A 24,374-nucleotide genomic window follows, 5' to 3' on the forward strand; every position below is an offset into this window, starting at 1 on the left:
AGTACAAAAGGCGAAAAATATACTAATAAATTAGATAGTATAGCGTAATTTATGATGTAATGAATTTTTGGTTGAATCAAAGAACAATTATTTTTGAATTAATAAAAATAAATACTTGATATAGATAGCTAGCACATTCTATATAGCAATACAAAAAAACAAGAATAGAGAGAAATATATTAATAAACTGAATACTGCAAAAAAATTAGGGAGTGAGAAAGATAGAGTGAAACCATAAGATCAATAGGTTTACCGATATTAAAGGAGTAATTTTGGGGAAAATACAATGTTAAAAAATCAATTGAATTACGTTTTTGGTGATTCAATTCAAGAAGATTTTAAGCCTTTGGTTTATGATCAAAATAAGAAAGATAAAGCTTCTATATTGAAGTGGCCAAAAATACAGAGCAAAGCACAGGATAGGAGTAAGAATTCGAATATAGATAACGCTGAGTTGTTGCAAATGGAATTGGAAACGTCATTTGTTAATGAAAAAATAAATAATGTAGAATTGGGTGGTTTTGAAGTTGGTTTAGACAGGGAGTCGATCATACAAAATCAAACGATAGCAACTGTAGAAAGAAGTTACAATGATGTGCCTAAGTTTCTTATTTCTTATTCAGATATCTATAATGATAACAACTCATCTCATGGGTGTGGTTTAGACGACTTTGAGAACGTTGAGTTCAATAATAAATTATTAAGTTCAAACAACAGTAACTCAACAGCAACACAACAAAATTGCTGGACGAGTAATGCTTTAGATCAACATTTCCCGGTTATAAATTCAGGGAATACACTTGTGAATTCACTTTCTGGAACAGAGGTATGCTCTGTCTTGAGCAACAACAGTCTGGTGCTGGAGGAAGATAATGGAATATTGGACTTGCTAACCCAGGCGTTAAACAAGACTTATTTAAGTGACGATCAAAGTGATAATATGATTACTTGTAATGAAAACGTTTATAATTTAAATTTGGACCAAAGAATAAATTCAATAAATAGCGAACAAAACAATGAAAAAAACAGATTAATTAGTGCCAAGGATAATTTGGATATTGAAGAAAATAATAATGGAATTGAATTAAATAAATTGAGTTGTATTGGTAACCTGAATAACTGTTCGGACTCATTATCAATTTCTTGTATAGATAAAACAAATGTGGCCCAATATGTGTTAGGGATAAGGATATTCGAGAATGGAGAGTCAGTGAACAAAAGAAAGCTTTCAAAGATTCAATTGAACACTTTTGATTTAATAAACTTGTGTTCGCAATTTGGAAATATACTAGATATATGCATTTGCAATGACGGGTATTACATTACATATGAAACAAGAAGCTCATTGGAGAGAGCTTTGTCATCTCTGGACAATTTGCAAATATCTGCAGAGGGAGATTTTATTCATGTATTTTTGCATCAGACGTCAAATAAAACAATTGAAGGAATAGGTAGATCAGTGGATTTTACAAAAAATCAGTGGAATGGTGGTTTTAATTCGGTAAATTACTCAGGGATTAAAGACACTAGTGTGGACAGTAAATGTGATTCATTTAATTTGATTGATAACATATCAATTTTGGGTAATAACAGTTGTGGGAATACATCTACTTCATTCTCGTCTACACTTTCGACAAATACTGGAATGAGTTTAGCAAGAACTCCGAATTCTGGAGAACTGGTGATTGGAAATTCTATTACAGGGACATCTCTGGGATCAAATTTACCCTGGAACAGTTATGAGAATCACCAAATCTCTCCATATGAGAATGACCTATGGACATCTTTATTGAATGAGGGTATTAATTATAATGTAAGTGAAAACATTGTCTTCTCTGACTCATGCAACGGAATTGATATTCCCTCGAGCAATAACCAAGATTTTAATAGCAATGAGAGTGATGGTTTGAAGATTGATATGCTTAATGAAAGTGAAATTAAAAGCAGTGCAAAAAACACCGTCAAATCAGACAATAAGTCTAACACAGTTAGCACAAATAGTTGCGAAAATGGTAAAATAAATAAAATTAACAATACGGTTACGTATTCATCTGTTGCTGGTTCAAATATAAATAAGAGCAACACCACAAATTTCAATCCAACATTAAACAATAATAATATTTCGCAAAAAGTAAACAAGTCTTCCTCGAAATTGTCAATGGATAAAGAAAACTCAAAAGGGAACAATTCAGAACCATCAAAAACAGAAAAAATGCCAGTTTTGACTTCTATGAATTCATTGATAGATTCACCATCTTCATCCTCTTCGTTGATGTCTTCGGGATCTAACAATTCAAATATTCAAAATTCTCAACCATTATTAAAAAAGTACACTGCTAGATATGAAATACAAATTCCACCGGATAATCAATTTCAAATAGCAAGAAGAATAATTGGAACAAGAGGAGTTAACATGAAGAAGATATTCAAATTAACACAGTCGAAATTACGTTTAAGAGGAAAAGGGTCCGGTTACCTTGAGGGATATAATAAACAGGAAGCTGATGAACCGTTACATTTATGTATATCTTCAACAGATTCCGAACAGTATAATAATGCTAAGAAACTAGTTGAAAAATTACTTTTAAAAATATATCAAGAATACGATGATTTTCTAATTTCAAACAATGAGGGTCACAAGTTACTTAATCTCCAACTTAAGTATAAGGAGACAATGAGAACTAAACAAACAGGGAACTCAATTATTAATACTTCTAATGAAAATCAAAGTAAACAAAAGTGAATTAAAAACATTAAATCTGACTAGTATAACAAACATTTATTTAAAATATATATAAACATTTGAAAATGCATTAAACTTGTGGCAGTAATGAGTAATAGGATACAAGATCAAATTTCATTAACGCTATATATATTTAATGATAATAGAGCAATCAAAATAGAAAATGATAAATAGAGCAAATTTAGTATTTATTGTATTTGAAACACATTATATATCTTTTCTGTAGTGGTAAATGGAATATAAGAATTAAATAAAACATTGCATTATGAGTGAAAGATAGCAACATTAATAAAAAGATAGCAGTAAGTTTATTCTAAATATGGAGACAATCGTAACAATTTAAGTGAAACGGAGTTCAGATCAAATTCAGTTTTGGAATAAAAATTTGAGATCATCAGAATTTAACTTATTTAATGCATTATTCGAGGCACCAACTGTTCCATCAAAAACAAGTTGTTTTTTTTCCTGTAATTGGAACATTCTCTCCTCTATTGTATCTTTAGTAATGAATCTGATTGCCATTACTTTCTTTTTTTGACCAATTCTATGAGCTCTTTGAAAAGCTTGTAATTCAACAGCAGGGTTCCACCAAGGATCAAGTAAAAATACGTAATTAGCAACCTGCAAATTAAGACCTTCTCCGCCTGCCTTTAAACTTATTAATATAATCTTTAGATCAGGAAATTTATTAAATGAGTATAATATACTATTTCTTTGCAAAATAGACATTGATCCAGCAAGCATTACGCAACCTATATTTGATTTTTTTAATCTATAAGAGACCAAGTCAAGCATATTAGTGAATTGTGAAAAAACTATACCTTTAGATTCTGGATCCTCATTTATCATCCTATTGATTTCCTCTATTAGTCTATCTATTTTCGTTGAACTTTCAAAACCTTGTGTTTTGATTTGTCTTATTATATTTTTATTTCTAACAGAGATCAATATGTCATCTTCTTTCTCTTCCTCACTTTTTACAGAAGTACTTTCAATATTTGAGTTGTCTATTATTCCCATTTTTTTCGCCATTTCTAGTCTTTCTAAATCTCTCTCAATCTGAATTTCTTGATTTTCGGACTCTAGATTGTCATCTGCATCGTTTTCATAATCGCTCAGTGATGAACTTTTGGTATTGTTTAAAATGTTATTGAAGTCAATTGTTAAAGGAACGTAACATACTGGACATCCCAAAACACCCATCATGCTAACCTCTTTATCCATGTTACTATCGGTTATATATTCCTCAATTTGTGGAGCCTGTTCTACATATTCTTTTATACATTTAATGTGGAATCCATGTTTGCACTTACTTGTTACTCTTTGGTCTAGTGTTACATTATCCATACATATATAACATAAATCCTCATTTTCAGGGGCTCTGCTTTTAGAGGGAATTAATCTATTTTTTTTCTTTTTTTCATTAAAATTTTCTTCCTGTTCACCATCAATATCTTTCTTACTTTCAAGAGAGGTTGTACTTTGCTCTTCCTCGTACTCACCATCCTCGTCCCTTGTGTTAAATTTGCCATATACTATCAAATATGGATGGTCTACAGCCTGCCTTAAACGGCTAATTAGATCAAAAACATGAGCATAATTGTGTAGTACTGTTCCTTGATTCACAAATGTATCAAATTTTATTTTGGACCTTTGGTAAATAGATGTATAGAAGTCCTTTTCAGGTGGAGACAATTCATTATAAAGTACCTTTATTTCAAGAGGTGGCAATTTAACATCTTCTTGGCGTTGCAACTTTGTTCTTCTAAGCAACACTTTATCCAATACGTCATTCTTAAGTCTTCTCAAAGCCTCAGAACCTTCTCCTGAAAAACCGTAACGCTTTATTGGATTGATTATCATTTTATTAAAAAACGAATAGTGACACGATCTCGCGTGTAGACATTTAGAACAATATTTCATATGTGAAACGTAATTTAATTGGAGACAATCACAATCATTTTTTTGACAAAAGTAATATGCATAAGGATGATATCCTATAAATCTAACCAATGAATATAATTCGCCCACCCTATTTTGAAGTGGAGTTCCTGTTAAGCACCACTTTGTTCCTATACAAGTTAGTGAGAATATTGCTTTTGCCGTAGAAGTTGTTCTTGCTTTTATTCTATGTGCCTCGTCCAATACTATACGATACCATTTTCTTTCAAATATCCCTGAGTATTCCTTTAGTTTGTTAATTATTTCCTCTTCCTCAAGTTCTATGTCCTCATCATTATACTCGTCATTTTCAACCTCAATCATCTGTTCATTCGCATTGTGGTCATATTCATCGTCACGAACTGAAATGGTTTTGCTTTTTCTTGCTTTTGAGCTTCTTTTCCTATTGAGTTTATAGTCCATATCTTCAAACTCGTCCTCACTCTCATCTTCCTCCTCTACATTGTAGTCTTCGTCTTCAAGGTGGTTGTATTTTTCACTTTTAACTTGGCTTGTTCTTCTTTTTTTGTTTTTATTGTTATTGCTGTTCTTTGATATTCTTGTTTCTGAATAAGTACTGTTTTTGTTCTCAGATTTAATGGTTTGTGGGATATTGTTATCCTTTATACCTAATATATTTGAAATTTGGTTAATAATTTCATCTTTTTTTTGTTTCTTCAAATTTTTACCGAGTTCTATGAGATCGTTTAATATGCCCTCTCTTAGCGAAAACCTGCTCATTAAATGATCTTTGCTAGTCTCTATATTCGATAAAAAGTCTTTTAATGATGTTAATCTTTCTTTTTTAAGTGGCAAACATATTCCACCCCATTCTAAAAATAAATGAACGTTTTCGTTTCCCTCAACTGGATTAACTTCAGTTTCTCTCTCAACGGCAACGGTCCTTTTGATACTGTAAGGTGGTTTTTTATCAACATCAACAGTTTTATTTTCATTAGTTTTCATTGAATCTTCACTTAATTTTTTGAAGCTACTGCGTTTTCTACTTACAAACCAGGGTATAGAAGACGATAGTGATTCGTCGTCTAACAGATCAGCCTTTGCAAGTATTTCTCTGTATACATTGCTTATTGTAGGAAGGCTTTTTGCAATTTCTTCCAACTGCTTGGCCTTGTCTACGCCATCCTCAAGACCTATTTTTAATGTATTCATTGCTTTTCTTAAACCATCATTCTTTCTCTCAGTTAGTGCTTGTTTAACGGTTCTTCTTGCATTTGGACCACAAAAATATCTTAAATGCAGTCTCAGATTTCTTTTAAGAAACAATCTATCACAATACTGACATTTGTACTTGAATTCTGAAGATACTCTTCTATATTCCGCTTCTAGAGTCGGATATGTTGTAATTACGACATCGGCCTGATCAATATCAACTCCATATTCCTGGTTGTTATTTTTAGACTTATTCCTGTTTGAACCATGATATACATGAACTTTAAGAGATCCTGGTTTTGTGAATCTCTCTATTTCTTGTTTCCACTGAAGCACTGCTGCAACTGGTGCTATTACTAAGTTTTTACCTGTCAATTCTTTTTCATTTTCGTTGCTTGATTTTTCATCTGTTATAGGTGGAACATCGTGTTCCAGGAATAATGAGATTGTCTGAATTGTCTTTCCCATTCCCATCTCATCTGCAAGTATTCCTCCTCTGGCTGCTGAATTCTCCTGGTTGCACATCCATTCAAGTCCTTCTTTTTGAAACTGAAGTAGGTCATAAGTTAAATTAATTGGAGTAGGACGACTTCCAACAACAGATCTATTGACCAAATTGTCTGAATCATGTATTGTATATTCGTTGCTCTGTGTTATTTCCTCTTTTATAGATAGCTCAACAATCTCATCTTTCATTCCTATTGGCAACGTGTCCCAACCATAAATGGCAATAGAAAGTTCATACTCTATTTTTTCAGCATCAGAGTTGTGCCCTTGAATTATTTTTTTCAAGAATTTCTGTGAACACGGGTTTATATGATTCCATCTATTTATTATGCCATAAAGTCCTCTTCTATCGTATTCCGGCACTCCTATTCTATACTCCCCCTTTATAATGGTCTTGCCACATACACTACATTTTGAAATATTACTGGGTGTTATTACTATTACCAATCTTTTTTGTACTATTATCTTTCTTTGCTCTTTCTCCAAGTCATTTATCATTAATTTCGGTACCCACTCTTTTATTTTTGGTTCCCAATATGCGTCATTTATTAATACTATTGGTTTTTTTTTAGTTATCGTACTTAAATCAAGATCTCCCATTTTTATCAAATAATATTTAATAAAAAAATCAACTTTTTAATTAATGTATAAAAATATTTATTTAATAAAACTCCTACATTTATCCCGGTAAATTTTTTTTTAAAATCACATCATAATTATAATTAAAATTTGTAAAGAAAATTGCATTTAATAAACTATAAAATATAGAATTAATGTACAAGATTTTCCAATGAATCGTAATTGAATCAAACATATAACAAAAAAGAAACAACGAAAAATAAATAACACAATTGAAAACTTAAAGTATAAAATATATATAAAAAAGCGAGATAGTCAAAATAAAACTAGAAAACCATTCCTTGATAAGGCGTAAAAGATATAGTGCTCAAATTTCCGTTTCTAGCTTCATTAAAGTTCGTTGGATTCCCATTAGAAACATTCAATTTTTTGAATCCAATATTTTTAATCCTTCCTCTACTTTCAGCCCTGGATAACATTCCAAGTCCAATGGTTTTTCCATCAACTGTATATTCTTCCTCTTCTCCTCCGAACTTTACTCTGTTCATTTCTTTCCTCATTTGAGTTTGTTTGAATTTTTCTTTTATTTTTCTAATCCTTCTTCCTCCTCTTTTAGATTTTGGAAAATCTTTTGGAACTGGTAGGGGTTTTTTTAAAGGCTTTTGAAGAGGCTCCTTAACTTTTTCTAAAATATTAATTATGTAATCTTTCAGTCTTTGACCATGTTGTGAATCTTTGTTACTGGATGTCAAATCAATTCTAGCACAGAGTCCACATTTCGAGGATAAGAGTCTAATTGCTTTTTTTTTATGAATTTCTGGAGCATGTTTAACAATGTCACATTGAGAAATCGCACTTTGCAAAAGTTCTATTCTAACAGGACCTGTTGAAAAATGACCATTCGCTTTATTGTTTTTATTGCTACCTAGTACCATTATATTTTGGGAAGGCATTTCAGCCAAACCTCTAAGTCCTCCGGATTTGCATAGTAATATTGCACTTATTTCTGGACCTACTAATGCAGATAAATTTGGAGCTATTTTATTTATTTTCTCCTGTAAAAACCGAAGAAGAGAGTTCTTTCCCTTCAGTATTTCCTTTGAATATTCAATGCATTCAAGTATGGAATCGTAAGTTTCTTTAACAGGTACATTTCTTTTGTTTGTGCTTGAAGATATTGTTATTGTCATAATTGTTGAATTTGGAAGAATGTCATCTAGTTTTACGTCAGATATACTGTCTTTTGTTATAATTCTACCTACAACTTCCAAATAATCAATTTGGCTAAGTATAATGCTAGATAATTCTGGAAAGTAATCTTTATACATTAATTTTACTTTCTCATACTTTTTCTCTATTTTTTTGTCCACTATAGAAACAGTATCAATGATTTCTTGAAATAACGAATATATTGAATCTAAATCATTTTCATTTATATTAAAATTTTCCCTTGAATCAGAGTGGTTTTTTCCCAAACTTATTAATCTTTCAATTTCATTTTTGATTCTGTCATCGCCAAACTCCTCATCTTCTTGAAAATTATCGCAGATAAGTGCAGTGTTTTCTAGCTCAGATAAATCTTTAAGCAGTAATTCTTGCAATGAATTCTTTAAGTCAAGACAACAAACGTACACATTTTGAGTAGTGAACAAGAATATGCATACATATGTTTAAAACTTACCATTTCAAAAATAAAATCTAATGTAGCTACATTTATTCATTCAAACAAAGGTTCTATAGTCTACTAATATGACAAAAATTGTTTTATTTGCCTGGAATTCCCTCACTAAAATTACAAGTTTTTTACTAAATAAAATCAAAACTAAGCGCCAACTTTCTTTTTCTAAATGCAAATTTCTTTTTTGAACGCAACTGCATGTGCTTGTTCCATGCATAAAGTAGTTTAGAGCTTTTATTTGTCTTTATGAATATATAATCACTTTCCCGCGTGAAACGATCCCTTGTGGTTATGTTATTATTGTTTACAGTGCAGGATTTGTCATCAGAAGTAGATTCCATCTCTTGTTTGCTGCCAATATCTTCAATGTAATTCTCATTTACAGGTGAATCACCAAGAATATGATTTACGTCTCCCGGAGGGGATATTACGCAACCAAAGTCTTCGTCTTGATCAAAGAGCCCCGAATCGGGTCCTTTTGCGACACATAGACCTTCTTTGTCATGCAATATAATGGAGTTATCGCTTAAATCTGATCGACTTTTGATTTCATTCGCTCTTGAATTTGAACTCAAAATTGACTTAGTAACCAAATCTAGTTTTGTTGTATTTATATAAAGTCTACTTAATATGGAAAATAACAAAAACGCGAGAGAAAGGTGAAATCCATGTGCAATTAATCTAGACATTGAAATACCCGCATCTTTCAAGTCCCATTTAATTCTTCTTGACATCCTAGAAAGATCTTTAACATTCTTCACAAATATTTCAGGGTTTTCTGTTGAGGTCCCGTTGAAAAAAGTCTCGCGATAAGCTACAATAAACAACTTTAAATCCCTATTTATCCTAAAAATGCTTTTAAAGTGTCCAAGTCTCCCATGCTGGTTTTTAAATTTGTATATAGATCGATTCAACAAGCCATGCTCCTGCACATAAAGAACATAGCAGTTCTTGATTCTCTCACTTTCACTCATTTTATAGTTACAACAACATTGTCATCAAACAACTATTCACTGCATCTACAGGCGCCATATCACAAATCTGATTTTGACAATTCTCAAAGTTGATTAAAGGTGAGAAAATGTCTAGGAAGAGAAAAACAGATCCAAGTAAGGATAACGCAGATACAGGGGACGATTTTAATATAGAAGAATGGAAGAGGGTTTTTTTCTCAGATTCAAACGGAGTGCTTAAAGACAATGATTCTTTTGAAGACCGAAATGATGTTAGTCATGAAGAGGAGCTAGAATTACTTGAAATGATGGACCCTGACGCATTCGATAGAATACCTATGATATATGAGGCAAAAAGCCCAGAATTTATTGAGGAGAATTGGAAGGAAACCAGGCACTACTTGACTCAGGATTATATTAAGAAATCAAAACTAGCAAATAGAAAACTTAAAAATAGAACATTCACTTAAAACGTTACAGTTAAAGATTCACTTTAATGTTTATATATGTATTTATATATATATATGGTCGTTCATTGTAACAATTTTTAATTTTAGAATTGAAGATAATTCTCGCAGTTTTTTATTTGGATCATTATTAGACGCAATTGTTAATGTTTTCATTACTGAATTTTTGGTATTTGTTCTGAACACAGATGGAAATTTAAATATCTGAGAGATTATCAACAGAGATATAAATCTAACAAGTGAATTTGGGTGATTTTCAATGATATTTAACACTAGCACTGAATAAACTCTTAAATTTTCAAATATAAAATCCAACTTGTGTTTTCCATTACTTTTATTCTCATATATAGTCAATTTATTTTCTCTTGAATAGTGTATTATTCTCATTAGAACAGATAGTGATTGCATATTAAAAATAAATAATTCTTTATTTGAGCGAGTTGAATTATTTTTTGGAGTTTCCTTCATTCTCAGTAGTTTTGTTATTTCAAAATTTGGATCTAATGTCGAATCAGTGTTTTTATCGTCCTTGTTTTTGGTGTTTTGAATTTCTGCCAAATCAACGATATAGTTAAACAAATTTGTATTCACACATCTAGTTGATTTATACGACAAATAGTTTGTGCATTCAAGTAAAGATAAAAACAGGATCGAGTTTAGCATACTTGACGAATAGTTGTTCAATATAATTGAAATATTTAAATTGTTCATATTTGAAACTAATGGAATGAGCAACAAAGTACTGTTTCTATAGTTTATCAAATTATCTGTAAAAATATGTTTATAATGATCGACAATAATTTTGTTAATATAGATAATTCTTTCTTGTATTAACTTATCATTTAAATTAATTACTGGGTAAGAATTATTCGTTATTGGTATTACGGTCGGCCAAATGTCACATAATGATTCAACTTGAGAATTTTCAATCTCGTCATTCTCAGTGCTTCCAATACTGCGGTAAAAAGTAATGTTTGTTTTTTCATTAGTTCTGTGGCTGTTAACGTAATAATCCAGAATCTGATATAAGAATTTGCCATTATTGTGGTTATTGTAAACTGAAAGTATATTAATGGTGAATGTACTGGGATTTGAGACAGACATGAGTGGGACAAGATATAAATCGCCACTAAATATTGAATTGTCAATTGAATTAAATAAAGCACAATCTTCAGTATCATTGGACTCTAGAATATATTTTGTTTTCCCAAGTAATAGCGAAATATTATCATAGTTTTGATTTTTCATTAAATTAAGATCACTTCCAATAATGTATAATAGTTTAATTGAGTCGAACAACTCCAAATTCAAATTGTCATCTGTTTGTCCTTGAAGATTTGATTGATCGTCGCTTTCTTGAGAATCATTGGTACATTTTCCAGTTTGTAGCTTATTCAAAGAATCCTTTATTTCCTGATAAATTACTTCAAAATTACTTGTTTGACTAAACAAATAATATCTAGATATCTTGCCAATTATAACATTATTTTTCTGATCCAGCTTGCTCAATATAGACTTTTTAATATTAAATTTGTCTTTTTCAAGTAATAATGAATTTATAATAAATTTTTCTATTTCATCGTTAATTAATTTGTTAGAAATATCGTCGTTGTACTCTGAATTATTTTTGTTCACCCACTCAATGCAAGTATCTAAAATAGTGTTAATGCTATTTATATTAAATTTGACATCATAGGTTAACAATTTACTTGTGAGTTCATTAATGTACAGTAAAATAAACATTTTGTTTTCTATTTTAAGTATTTTATCAGAAATAATCTCAAATATCTGAGTTATCGTTAATTCTACTTTGTATTCGGAACTGTGGATATTAAATAATTTGATTGTAATAATAGCTAGGTTTTTAAATATCTTATAATAAGTGTTCTTATTTTCAAAAAACATTTTTATAAAGTCTTCTGACCCAAAACTCAGATCCACTAGGTGAATAATTGTATTTATCCATTCTTCTATTTCAAAGGTTAGATGTTTTTTTAAGTCAGCGAATTTCCATTTACTCGAGTTTAAAATGTCAACTGTATTCACTAATTTCTTTTCTAAGTAACAAAAGTTAATAGAAAAATCATCTCTTTTTATTATTTCTATAATATTACTTTTAATGTTACCAACAAAACTAGAAATTAAGTCTTCCGCAACATAATCCTCTAACATTACAGTGTAAATCACATATTCTAATGCATAAATATTGTTATAGTTGCTAATATCTTCGTTATTATAATAACTTAACCAATAATTCTTGGCTTCATTGTTTCTGAATACAAGACAAAAAGAAACAAGGCCTATCAAATAATTTTTATCATTCTCACTTAAACTGCAATAATCCTTCCAAAAGTGCTTAAGTAAATCAAATATAAGCATAGAAACATCATTAATAAAGCCTAGTTCAAAGTTGTAGATGGTGTAAATGCAAATTTCTGCCAAAGAAAAATGGTATTCACATGTATTTGACTTTGTTTTAGTTTTGCATACATCTATGTATTTGTTTATGCTGCTTCTGGTTAGCTCCAGAAAGCACTTTACTCTATCATCATATTCCTCCAAACTAGTCAGAGCGTGACTGTCAATATTGTCTTCGCTTTTAGTGGGAACTTTAATTTGCCCTTCTGTGATGTAGATACTTCCTGGAGGAAAAGACAAATCATAATTCCATTTAATTAAATAGATAGTTATCAACAACTTTAAATTTAAATTAATTTTTTCAGTGTTTCCTCCATCACTAATACCCTTAAGCAAAAATTTATCCTTGATATTGTCAATAATTGCTTCGTTTCCTGTTAAAACAAAAATTTGGAGAATATTAAATGAGAATTTGTCTAGATGACTATTTGAATTTATTTTGTTAAAGATGTTAGGGATGACAAACTTATTTATTGAGCTTATAACTACATTCTGACCATATTTGTATTTCAACTCAAGGTTAACGAATATTGAGAATACAATTAGTAAAAGCTTATGTACTTTATCGGTTGAAATAAGCGTATTTTTGAGGAGTTCGTTCAACAAAAGAAACACTCCTGGAATGTATTTGTTAATGATACATGGGTCTATTTCGTATTTAATCATTCCAAATATACAAATAATGTCTTCGAATATCTCCTCATCCAATTTATTCATATTTATAGGCTTATTGTCCGATTGCTTATCGACATAGTTTTTATTCAAAGTATCCTCGTCTATTTGTCCATATTCATTAATTAAACTGTTGCTTTCGTCCCCAAACTCAATATTTTCCAAAAGTCCCTGCGTATCTACATACTCAAAAATAGACTGAATTAGAAAGTCCTGAATTATATCAGAGCAAGTTATAGCCGAGAAGTACACATTTTTGAGGTCTTTTTTTGGTATTCTTCCCTTTTGATTCTTGTTATTTACATTAGGTGAATTGAATTGGAGTGGAAAATACGCAAATAAAGTTTCTGAAATAAGACTTGAAAGTATTTCGCCATTACTGCTCAGTGGTTGATCTAAATCAAAATTTTCAAAAGGATCGTTAAGGCCATTTTTAAAATTTTTATTATTTTCAAACAAATATTTGTATTTGTCGACTAATCTACTCTCCTCTTTCTTGCTCAATTTAGGTATTCTACCGTGATATATCTGATAATGGCCATATTCAATATCTAAATTGGAATTCAGTGCAACCGCGTTACCTTTGTCATACAAGGTTATCATTCCGTAAAACTTCTTAATCATCACTTCCATTAGTGGAAAGGCCTTGATAAGCACTCTTGGATCTTTTTCGTTTTCTATATGCTGAATTAATATTGGTACTATTCCAGGACCTAGTCTGGAAAGTTCATCGTCGTAGTTACTGTTTTTGAAAACAAAAAGTATAAAGTCAACAATTATTATTCTTGAACTGTACACCAACTGTCTTGTAGTTACTTTATATAGTATTTGGGTAATTAGATAAAAAGGAAGACTCATTTTATATAAATCATCGTCGTCCTTCGCATCCTCTACACCAAAAATATTATTAAATTTATGATAAGAGCAAATCTCAAAGTAACTTTTTAAGTACTTTCTGCTTCTATGTGAGTCACTGGTGTCAAATATTTTAATTTTACCAAAGTTAGTGTTAATGTTACTATTAGATCCGTCTTTTATTTGCATGATCGGATTAAAAGAATACTCCTCAAACACGTTGTCATCATCTCTTATATCTATTTTAATGCTTTTTAACATATCTGAATTTTGGGTCTCAAAAATGCATCTTAGGATACTTATAACAGCGTCTATACATGCCCAATCATAAATGTAATTCAGCACAAAACACGATATTAATTTAATATGGGTGTTTGTAAAGTTTTCATTGGGTAAGTAGTTCCAAAGTAGTTCAGAAATTATCTCAATTCCCCTTTTTTTTTGATTCACTATTGGAGAAACAAGTTCAGATTCTAGTGAAAAAATAACCTCATTTATATTTATTGTTTTGTCATTTAAAAGATCACAAATAGCCTTTATATCTTCCTTGTTCAACTCCTCGCTATTTATACATTTAGCCAGAATTATTTCAAATCCCATTATCTAGAGCAAAATGAGACAATAAATAATATTACTGAATAATGTGTTTGGTACCAAAGTTCAGTCAGGTCCTTGACTATTGAGTTTTAAGGGGTACAGAAGTGAAAAAAAATATAAGTGTTATAGAAAAGAAATAAAGTTCATTAAAATAAAAATTTGAATCCAAGTTTAGCCTATAATAAAAAATTAAACTTGGAATAAAGGTATTGTTTTTTTCTTTTTTTGCAATCTTAATCTGTCATTTTTTTTTCCAATTTTGGAGCCAAAAAATTACACAAGTAAATTAACACAAAAATAATTGTAATTTTATTAATTATAGTTAAGGAAAAAGGCAGAGAACTATTTCAACATTAGCCAATTTATTTTCACAAACTATAGTCGTATATAAAGCTGAATTAAGTTAATTTCAGGAATTGGTCTCTATATATTATTTTTTGTATGTATTCAAATTTAATGATGCACTACTGACTAGAGCTGAGAATTGAAGGTTAAGTACACAAGTTTGCACAAAAGTACAAGAATTTTGAAAATGTCAGTGGAAGAGTTTTATAATTATTTGGTTTCTGATAACTCTGTAAATAGATCAACACCTTTAGACATTAATTATGACAATAATTCATCAATACTGGAGAGTACAGGATCTACAAACAACAAAAATACCAAGGCCGGTTTATCGGATGCAATAGAATCCAATTACAATGAAGAGTTTCTCTTGGATATTTCATCATTGTCGTCGTCTTCCTTATCGGACTCGTCTTCATTGCAGTTATCTGGTTCGTGTTTGTCTTGCCCCTCTTCTTCTTCTGGAAACTCAGTTTCGTCTTCCCCATCTTTGAGCTCATTATCATGCAAATCTTTTCAAGATTTGTCTTTGGGGAACTCAGAATCTCTTTCCTTTTCAACACAAACCCTTGCATCAACATCGGAAATAGTTGAAGTGGAGAACTACGACATAAATATATTTGATTGTATTTTCGAGAGATCGGTAAGCGTTTTTGTCAACAGTGGTAAAATATTGAGGCAGAACAGGCTGTTGGAGATGAAAGATGAGATTAGCATAGGAAAATACATGTTGTTTGAGGCATATTTACATACGGAAGAAGAAATGTCAAAAGTAAGGTGTTTTTCTAAGAAATCGGTGTTAAAGGATATGTTAAATTATCACAAAAAATCAATTAAGTGTGAGGGAGGAGAATGGAATAATTTTGCAGTAAATGGGAACAACAAAGTATTTGAAAGAGAGGTTATTGAGTTAAGCAGTATAAATGGCTTTAGTAACAATAATCAAAACATTATAAACTCAAATTTGCCTTGCATGAATTATGGCTCCCCCTCAGCCATTGCTCATGATAATAACTGTTTGCTATTTATAGGTACAATAAGGGGTTATATAATAGTTACCTTGGATGTTAATACGGACAAATATTTACTTTTGTTTGATCCAAGTGATGATTTTGTATCAAAAATAACCTCTATATCAATCACAAAAACTGATAACAAGGACAACATATATTTGTCAGCAACGAGAGTAGATGGTAGTATATTTATATGGAAAATAAATTCACAGTTATTAAAGGAATATTTAAAAGGAAACGAAGATAGTGCAGTTTTGAAAAAAAGCATTTGTTTATTAAATAAATCGATAAATTACTTAAAACAGGGGATTTTAAATCACGATTTTATAGACATAAGGAGTCAGAGCTTCTCAAAGTTGGCTTTATTTGTATCAGATTTGCAAGGGAATTTGTTTGTTTTGTTGGTTGAAAAAAACGATAAGAACGAGAGAAACAGGAATATTGAGATTGAGTCAGTTAGAAATGAAGATTCCTGGGTTATTTCAGATAATATATTTTTGTATCATTCAGACGAAGAATTGATACATGAATTCAAGCCTTTTCCGGCTCCTCCATTAATTAAAAGCAGTGAAAATAAAATCGTAAATGACGGCGTGAACAAAAGAGGCGTAGTCCCAATGGACTATTATCAACTATACTTAGTTAGCAGTAAGAGGAAGTTTTCAATAATAAGCATGTTACCACATCCTGCATTATGCAAGATTGTGGATGTTTATGATGATTTAGTGTCAAAAAATATACCAATTGATATTAGAGACGACCATAAGACGTTTTTACACTCAAATTGGATCAGACCAAGTGTTGTTTTTAAGGATGCAAATTCGATTCAAGAGAACCGTTCGGTGAATCATCCTATTAAAGTACTAATATCTATAGATAGGTATCTTTGCATATATGAGATAAAGTCTTTTACTGAATGTAGAGATTCGGATGAAATAAATATAGAAGTTAATTTAACTACGGTTTTGGAATTGTTTGACACGATAAATGGAATTAAAGTAATTAGTGATAACTTGATTTCTCTTTTAATTGGTTTGGATGGTGTTTATATCTATCAGATAATGGAAAACACTGGATCAGAAAGATTCGAGGGGACAATCAAGGCAAATGAGAATTTTTCAGATTTTAGCCAGGTTAGATCTTTCAGGGGGTTTGAAACAGGAAACTCAACTAGGCAGAAATTTCCTGGTGAAAACATAGAATTTCACGAAGATGAAAACAAAAATAGCTTTAAAATGAATCAAAATACAGCTAAAATTAGGACGGACGAGTTTTATCCTATTATTTCAAACATTTACAGAGAGGAAGAAGATATGGTTTTAGTTTGTCTTTACAAGTATGGACAGAGAAATAAGAGGCTGCTTGTAGTCTCTCAAAATATAGTAGGCGACTTGAATGAAAATATTCAACTATTTAACTATTCATTGATTTGCTGTATGAGCATAAGCCAAAGAAATAATAGCAAGGTAAATAAAGTTTTATTGCTAATGAATGACAGAATAATGGTTTTTACAATGTTGTTCAGGTCTTGGATGACGCATTTAGAGGGCGAATATAGCAGTCTTATGGAACAATTAAAACAAGGAAATACGGACATGTTATTGCCTTGGATAAAGCATTCTTCAATTTTCATTTCATTGTTCGAGAATAGGTTGCCTCCTTTGTTAACATGGAACAATCTTAACAGAGAAATGATTTTGGTAATTACAAAGAATATATTTAATTCTTTATTGAACAATGTAATGACAAATCACATGAAGGTTATTCAAATTCAAGATAAAAATAAGTTTGTTTCTTTTAGTAATTACACAAGAAAAATGGTTGGTTTAATAGTTGATTCGAGTTTAAGACTATGTTTGTGGGGTTATTTGTTCTCAGAAATAATACCAATAATAAAAACATATGGGGATGTAAGTATAATAATTGAGGAGTCTGAAAAGAAGGAAAACATGAATTTATTTGATTATTACGTAAAGCTGATTATATTTAAATTAATTTATGGAGAAATAGAATGGGAACACGTCAATAACGACATAATTGCTATTATTGTAGATTGGTATGGTAACGCTATTTCAATATGTGATAAGGAGAATAGGCTGGACGATAAAAAATCCCTACTTTCAGAGGTTGAGTACTTGATGATTAGGACTTTGAAATACGGGATTTTTAATTCAAATGAAAAACAAAATAATACAGAAAATTTAAGCAGTAATAACGTTATTGGAAATGACACTGAAAGTAACAATAATTTATGGTTAAGGTTTGTTCCTATATTTAAAAATAACAATTTATGGACAAGCTACATTATTTTGTATTTGTATAATGGTCGAGACCCGTTTCCTTTGCTCAAGAGACTTATTTCAGTTCTGTTAAATGACTATTATTTGATTGAGTTAAACAATGACAATATTCAGAGATTTAATATTATAGACTATCAATATAGGATTGAGAATAATCCTACCGTACAGAAGTTCTACCACTTTATTTTTTCTTTTCTATTAAAAGTAAAATATCCCTTTAATGAGTACACAAAAAACTACAAAAACGACTGTTTGAATTTTGAACTAAATTACGACACTCATGACTTGATTAGATTATTGACATCAAAGATTTCAGATAAAAATAATAAAGGTGTGTATTCATTGAGCTACGTAAGCGTTCTGATAATAACATCAATTAGACTTTATGTGAGCTTGATTGTTGAGTTGAACAATAGAAAAAGCGAGTTATTGCTTACTCATGAAATAGAAGAGGAAAATATAGACAAACTAATAGTTTGGTATGAGAAGTTATCACTTTTAATGCAGGATAAGTTGGAGAGATTTGTGTTTTTTTACATTAAGAATCACAATAATGTAAATAGTAGTTTTATGTTGTTTGATATAGATGAAGACTTAGATGAAAAAATTGATTTTAAAACAAGCATTTTTGAAATGTTATTAAATAAAGAGTATTCGAAAATGAATTTAGATGTTTACTATATGGTGGGCCATTACATTATATTCTTGTTAAGTAATTTGGATAGATACAATATAAATAACGAGAACGGTTTTGTTAAGATTACAAAGTGTATATTTATTTTAATACGTAATTTAAATACTGGTATTTTTGAATCAAAGGAAATATTGTTTAATTTAGCCAAAAATATAGAGTACTATTTGATAATGGCTATTATTAAAAGTAACAAAAACAACCATGGTATAAATTTTTTGGCGTTGATAGACGATACTATTGATTACTTAGATAATGAATGTTTTTTTGACTACGTTAAGACTACTAGTAAAGCTGATTTTGTGAACACCAATTCAAATACACAAGTTAAGAATTTAAAACTTAATGATTTGGAGATCAATCAAAGAATATCGCTAGTACTAAAAAAATATTCATTGTATAACTTGTCCTTGTATTTATCAATACAGGTTTTTGACCTGGAGAATATTTTGGACATATTTTCAAAGGAAAAGTATATTGATAACAACATATTGAAGGAGTTGTATATAATAGACGATAATAACAATAATATATTGTTTTCTTTCAACTATATTATGAGTACAATTGAAAAAGGGATCAAGTTTAAGGTTTTTGGTTACAATCATGTTCTTGGATTAATAACAAAATACGCCGATTTACTAAGTAACATAGACTCACTAAATACAATTGATTTGATAATAAGTATATTGGAAAAGTGCCTGACAACTACAAGCGAGGAAAGTGAGATGTCTAATGACGTTAAAGTTTCCGGTTGCGATTCCTTGAATATTCAAGATAACTGGGGTATAGACGACTATAGTCGTATTCTTAGGGAAGAACTGGATGATAGATTATACAAACTCTTATTGAATTCACTACTGTTTAATACTGAGTGGAATATATACAAAAGAGAAAGTAATTCGTCAAAGTGGAATAGCTTTATAAACAGTTTGTTGCCTGATTATTTAGAAATAGTTATTAGTGAAGTTAAGTTATCCTTAACAGGTGAAAATAACGAGAATGCAACTGAAAGTAGGATACTACTTTTACTTGATCACTGGTACAAAAATTCGATTTGTTTTGACGAGTTAATTAATATTCCCCTGAATTGTTTTTTCAAATTACTCAAAAAAAACAATTTGCCTTTGGGAATGGTTTACATAAATCACATATTTATAGTAAATCCAACATTGTTTAGAAACGACGACTATGTAAGCGACTATAATTCAACAGTTGATTCTTGCATTAGGAGATTTGAGGAATACTTGAAGAGTTTGAGCAATATTTTAAACAGTATTAAGTATAAAAGTGAGTTATTTACTGTTAATATTAAAAAAATGAATGATAGTAATACAGAAATTATTATAATAAATGACTATGAATTAAGTGAAAAAGCACAAATATACAATGTTTGGAACAATATATTAGAATTATCAAGTTTTTTGTACATTTATTGTTTTTCAAATAACAACAGTCAAGCAAATAACGGCATGGATTTTTTGAGTTTATACGCTGCTTTGATTAAATGTTTATTTATTAATATGGAAAATTACTGTATTGAGTACACAAATAATTTAAGTGGCTGTAGTAATATAGAGAGAACTGAATCTTCAATTGTAGATGTGGTTAATGGATTAATTAAAACTGCAAAGTTTGGTGGAAATAATGGCTCTCATTTAGTCAGAAATCAAATTGATGTTAACAAAGTCGACACAATTCAGAGTCAATATTACGAAACTCTAAACGTAAATGGCACTCAGATGATGGTAGTGTTTTATTATGTATTGGCATTTCACATTATGGGAAATGAAAATTATCAATATATAATCCAAAAATACATAGGAAAATACACAAATGTTTCAAGCACTTTTTTTAGTGGAAGATTAACTAGAGTTTTTTCTAATCAAATTACTAATTACTATAACTTTATTAAGCCAATACTATTACTCATTATTAAGGATGAAAGTAAAATGCCATGTAAGTTTTGGCGCCATCTTGCCCTAAATATGATAAATACAAGACTATTTATAAATAAATGTAATGATCAGTTGTCGCAAATGTTTCAGAATGATCTAATGTTTTTGTTCAATTCCTTAATAGATAGTTCAAAAAAGGCAGCGAACATTGTTTTGTTTAGAGAGGAAGGTGCTGAAAATGTGGACTTTGACTTAATTGACTGTAATTCCGATACTTGTTATGTTTGCAAACAGTATTTGTATAATGTTGATGACCTGAACAGTTGCATTCATAGAGTTGAAAACATTAGAGTTCATAATCACCCTACGATAGAAGAAGAAAACAATAAAAAAACGTCATATTTTAACCTTAAAGTTGTTTCGGAAGGGACAAACAACTACTATATATTCAATCAGGATTATTATGAGAAAGCACATTATATTGAAAATTCTATTGAATATTTAACTGGAGATAGCACAGAAAAAAACCTTGAATTGGATAAATTGCTTGTATTTCAATGTGGAAATGTATCTCACAAAGAATGTTACTATAAATCAAAAAAAAAATTCGGTGTTAGAAATGGTGATGTCTATAGAAATATTTGCGGAGACAACGGTTCAGACTTACTGGAAGATGAACGAGTCGAACAAAATATTCAGTGTTCACATCAACATCATGTTTCTTTTTTTTAATTATTTAATGCAATATATATATATTTATTTATTCTCGTCTGATTTTTTTTAATTGACGTAAATTTACTAATCATGAAAAATATCCTTGTGTAATCTTAGATTCCCACTACGCGCCTAAAAGCGGGAGCGTGCATTTTAGACTATTTATAGGTACCAGTAACTTTAAAAGATAACATAAAAAATAGATATGAAGTAAAATAAATATAAATGTGAGATTTATGTATATTTTGTGAGTAAATTGTTTTCATGTGTAATCTTCTATGAGTTTGTGAGTAAATAATTTAAAATAGAATAAAGTTTAGAATAATTTATAAAGAAGATTAAAACAAATTTTTAGATTTTAATTAAAATCTATTGTAATAAATAGAAAGGTGGTGTGCACAGAGTAATAGATAATATAGGTAATAGAATAGATTGTGATATGTGACAATAAAATGGTGTTAACAGAGTATCACCATACTCATAGTGAGTATGATGACAAGAAAAAGAGAAGTAAAATAATACCTTTAGTAAAAAAAGAGATAAATTCAGGTAATATACATGATAAAAAGTATGTATCATTTATTCAAGATACACTAGCAGATTTTCAGATAAATACATTAGATGCACAAAAAATAGCATTAGAAAAAGATAGAGAATTGAAGGAATTAAAAAGTAAACATAATGCACAGGAATTGTCATTAAAGTACTATGAGGAAAGATGTAGGAAGTTGGAAAATGATATAAAAGAAACAACAATGGGTTTATTATACGGAAAAAGGGAAAAGGAGCAGGAAAGGGAAATAATGAGACTGTCTTCAGAAATAAGTAATAATATTAAGGAAAGAGAAGATTTGGAAAGTAATCTAAGATATTATAAAGATAGGGATATGTATTTACAACATGAATTAGATTTAAAACAGTCTGAATTAACAAAAGTAAGTGAAGAATTAAGTTCAATTACAGAACAGTATAATAATACATATTCAGAGTTGGAAAAGTGCAAATTTGACTTGAATAATGAAAGAGACAATAGCAAATATCTAAATAACCAATTGAATATAAAGAACAATGAGATATTAAAGTATCAAAAGGATTTAAATTTTAAAGAGAACGAAATAAAGATTTTAAAGGATAATATAGAAAAACTAAATTCTGTTTCTGAAATAAATAAAAATGAAATAAATAATTTACAAGTACAGTTAAAAGAAAAACAAAATGAATGTGTAAATTACAGTAACAAAATTAGAGAAATAGAGATAGAAATGAGAAAAAATTTAGATGAAAATGAAATATTAATAAATGACTTAAATTCACAGATTGTTATAACAAGAAATGATTTAACAAAAAAAGTTGAGCTGATTAATGATTTAAATAATCAAATATCGTCTTTAAATAACAAATTACAGGATTCTGCAGTTAAGTCATTGGAAAATGAGAGAATAATAAACCAATTAAAAACTGAAAGAGAGTTGATAAGCTTGGAGAGTGATAATTTAAAGACCAAAATAGAGTTAATTAAAGAAGAGAAAAACAGTGTGGAGAAGGAGTTTCAGACAGTATTGGTAGAGAAAAAGAAAATGGATGAAGAATTTAGAGAACAATTGAATAGAAAGAATACTGCACTAGATGAGGCTTTGACTTATAGAATCGAGTCCGCAATACATACTGAAAGAGAATTGCTACAGTGTAAAGAAAAAATGGATATATTAGAATTTGAGAAAAAGGTTTTAAAAGAAAAATTGGATATCAGTGACAATAATACTAAGATAAAGGATGATGAAATACAACAGCTTAAAATGACTATTCAAGATTTAAGTAATCAAAATACTAAATTAGAAAGAGAATTATATTCTTTACAACAGAGCAGTAGAAGAGAGAGCGTTGAAAATACATTTAGAAGCCACGTATTATCATCTAATTCAAAAAACAATTTAGCAAATACAGTAGTGAATTTGGAAAAAACTGCATCAGAATCGGCCAGTATGTTAAATTCCACTCCTTTAGTACCTTCAACAACTTCATTACCTAAGGTTACAGAAGCAATTTCATCTACGCCAAAACCAAAGGCAAAGTCAATTATTAATAAGGATAACTTTATTAGGGAATTAGAATCTAATGATATAAGTTTAGAAATAAAAAATGAATCAAATGAAAAATTCACAAACAATAGTGATAACGTTTATGGTAAAAATCAAGACAATGTTGCTAAATCTGGAACAGTTGTGGATAAAAATTCATTATTAGAGAACAAGACATTATTAAAAACAGGCCCAATGGTTAAAGAAACTATATTAAAAGCAGATTCTATAACTACAGTGCCGAAAATTCCTACATCATTACCATCTTCTACTCCAAGTAAAACTGTTTCACCTTTTATTTCTGGTGCTGCTTCTAAAAAGGATACACCAAGTAAAATTCTAACTGCAAAAAAACCAATAATAGCAGGTAAAACTGAAATTGAGAATAATAAAGCTGAGAATACGAAAGATGAAAAAATGACAAGTAAATCATCGAATGTATCAGAATCGTTATCTAGCCCAAAATCGATACCTCTACCAAAGTCTAAGGCGAAATCTGTTCTAAAAAGTGATTTATTGAAAAAAGGAGCTACTATAAATAAGTTGAAAACTGACAAAGATTTTGATAAAGAACAAAATAATAATGCGGATACAGGAGAAAATAATGATGATGGAATTAAAGCAAAGGAAGAGGCAGAAAAGAAAGCAAAAGAAGAGGCAGAACAAAAAGCAAAGGAAGAAGCAGAAAAGAAAGCAAAGGAAGAGGCAGAAAAGAAGGCAAAAGAAGAGGCAGAAAAGAAAGCAAAGGAAGAAGC

At 29.8% G+C, this 24,374-nt stretch overlaps 8 protein-coding genes across 8 annotated transcripts; 4 read left to right on the plus strand and 4 right to left on the minus strand.

The window, feature by feature from the left end:
• Positions 1-286: 286 nt before the first annotated feature.
• On the plus strand, positions 287-2,743 carry FG386_003569 (uncharacterized protein; the record flags this gene model as incomplete). The annotated part of the gene is made up of 1 exon (XM_067342837.1): positions 287-2,743. One exon carries the CDS (start codon positions 287-289, stop codon positions 2,741-2,743), a length of 2,457 nt encoding a protein of 818 aa, XP_067196209.1.
• Positions 2,744-3,109: 366 nt separating this feature from the next.
• Positions 3,110-6,964, minus strand: FG386_003570 (Swi2/Snf2 ATpase; the record flags this gene model as incomplete). The annotated part of the gene is made up of 1 exon (XM_067342838.1): positions 3,110-6,964. The coding sequence occupies one exon, from the start codon at positions 6,962-6,964 to the stop codon at positions 3,110-3,112; it is 3,855 nt and encodes a 1,284-aa protein (XP_067196210.1).
• Positions 6,965-7,269: 305 nt separating this feature from the next.
• On the minus strand, positions 7,270-8,579 carry FG386_003571 (uncharacterized protein; the record flags this gene model as incomplete). The annotated part of the gene is made up of 2 exons (XM_067342839.1): positions 7,270-8,522; positions 8,576-8,579. 2 exons carry the CDS (start codon positions 8,577-8,579, stop codon positions 7,270-7,272), a joined length of 1,257 nt encoding a protein of 418 aa, XP_067196211.1.
• Positions 8,580-8,749: 170 nt separating this feature from the next.
• FG386_003572 (uncharacterized protein) lies at positions 8,750-9,595 on the minus strand (the record flags this gene model as incomplete). Its single annotated transcript, XM_067342840.1, has 1 exon — positions 8,750-9,595. The coding sequence occupies one exon, from the start codon at positions 9,593-9,595 to the stop codon at positions 8,750-8,752; it is 846 nt and encodes a 281-aa protein (XP_067196212.1).
• Positions 9,596-9,702: 107 nt separating this feature from the next.
• Positions 9,703-10,044, plus strand: FG386_003573 (uncharacterized protein; the record flags this gene model as incomplete). The annotated part of the gene is made up of 1 exon (XM_067342841.1): positions 9,703-10,044. One exon carries the CDS (start codon positions 9,703-9,705, stop codon positions 10,042-10,044), a length of 342 nt encoding a protein of 113 aa, XP_067196213.1.
• A 42-nt stretch (positions 10,045-10,086) lies between these two features.
• Positions 10,087-14,586, minus strand: FG386_003574 (uncharacterized protein; the record flags this gene model as incomplete). Its single annotated transcript, XM_067342842.1, has 1 exon — positions 10,087-14,586. The coding sequence occupies one exon, from the start codon at positions 14,584-14,586 to the stop codon at positions 10,087-10,089; it is 4,500 nt and encodes a 1,499-aa protein (XP_067196214.1).
• Positions 14,587-15,115: 529 nt separating this feature from the next.
• Positions 15,116-21,559, plus strand: FG386_003576 (uncharacterized protein; the record flags this gene model as incomplete). Its single annotated transcript, XM_067342844.1, has 1 exon — positions 15,116-21,559. One exon carries the CDS (start codon positions 15,116-15,118, stop codon positions 21,557-21,559), a length of 6,444 nt encoding a protein of 2,147 aa, XP_067196216.1.
• A 434-nt stretch (positions 21,560-21,993) lies between these two features.
• On the plus strand, positions 21,994-24,173 carry FG386_003577 (uncharacterized protein; the record flags this gene model as incomplete). Its single annotated transcript, XM_067342845.1, has 3 exons — positions 21,994-23,521; positions 23,546-24,127; positions 24,163-24,173. The coding sequence occupies 3 exons, from the start codon at positions 21,994-21,996 to the stop codon at positions 24,171-24,173; spliced, it is 2,121 nt and encodes a 706-aa protein (XP_067196217.1).
• Positions 24,174-24,374: the final 201 nt, after the last annotated feature.

This window comes from Cryptosporidium ryanae (assembly GCF_009792415.1).
Source record: "Cryptosporidium ryanae isolate 45019 chromosome Unknown contig_87, whole genome shotgun sequence".
Classification (NCBI taxonomy): domain Eukaryota; phylum Apicomplexa; class Conoidasida; order Eucoccidiorida; family Cryptosporidiidae; genus Cryptosporidium; species Cryptosporidium ryanae.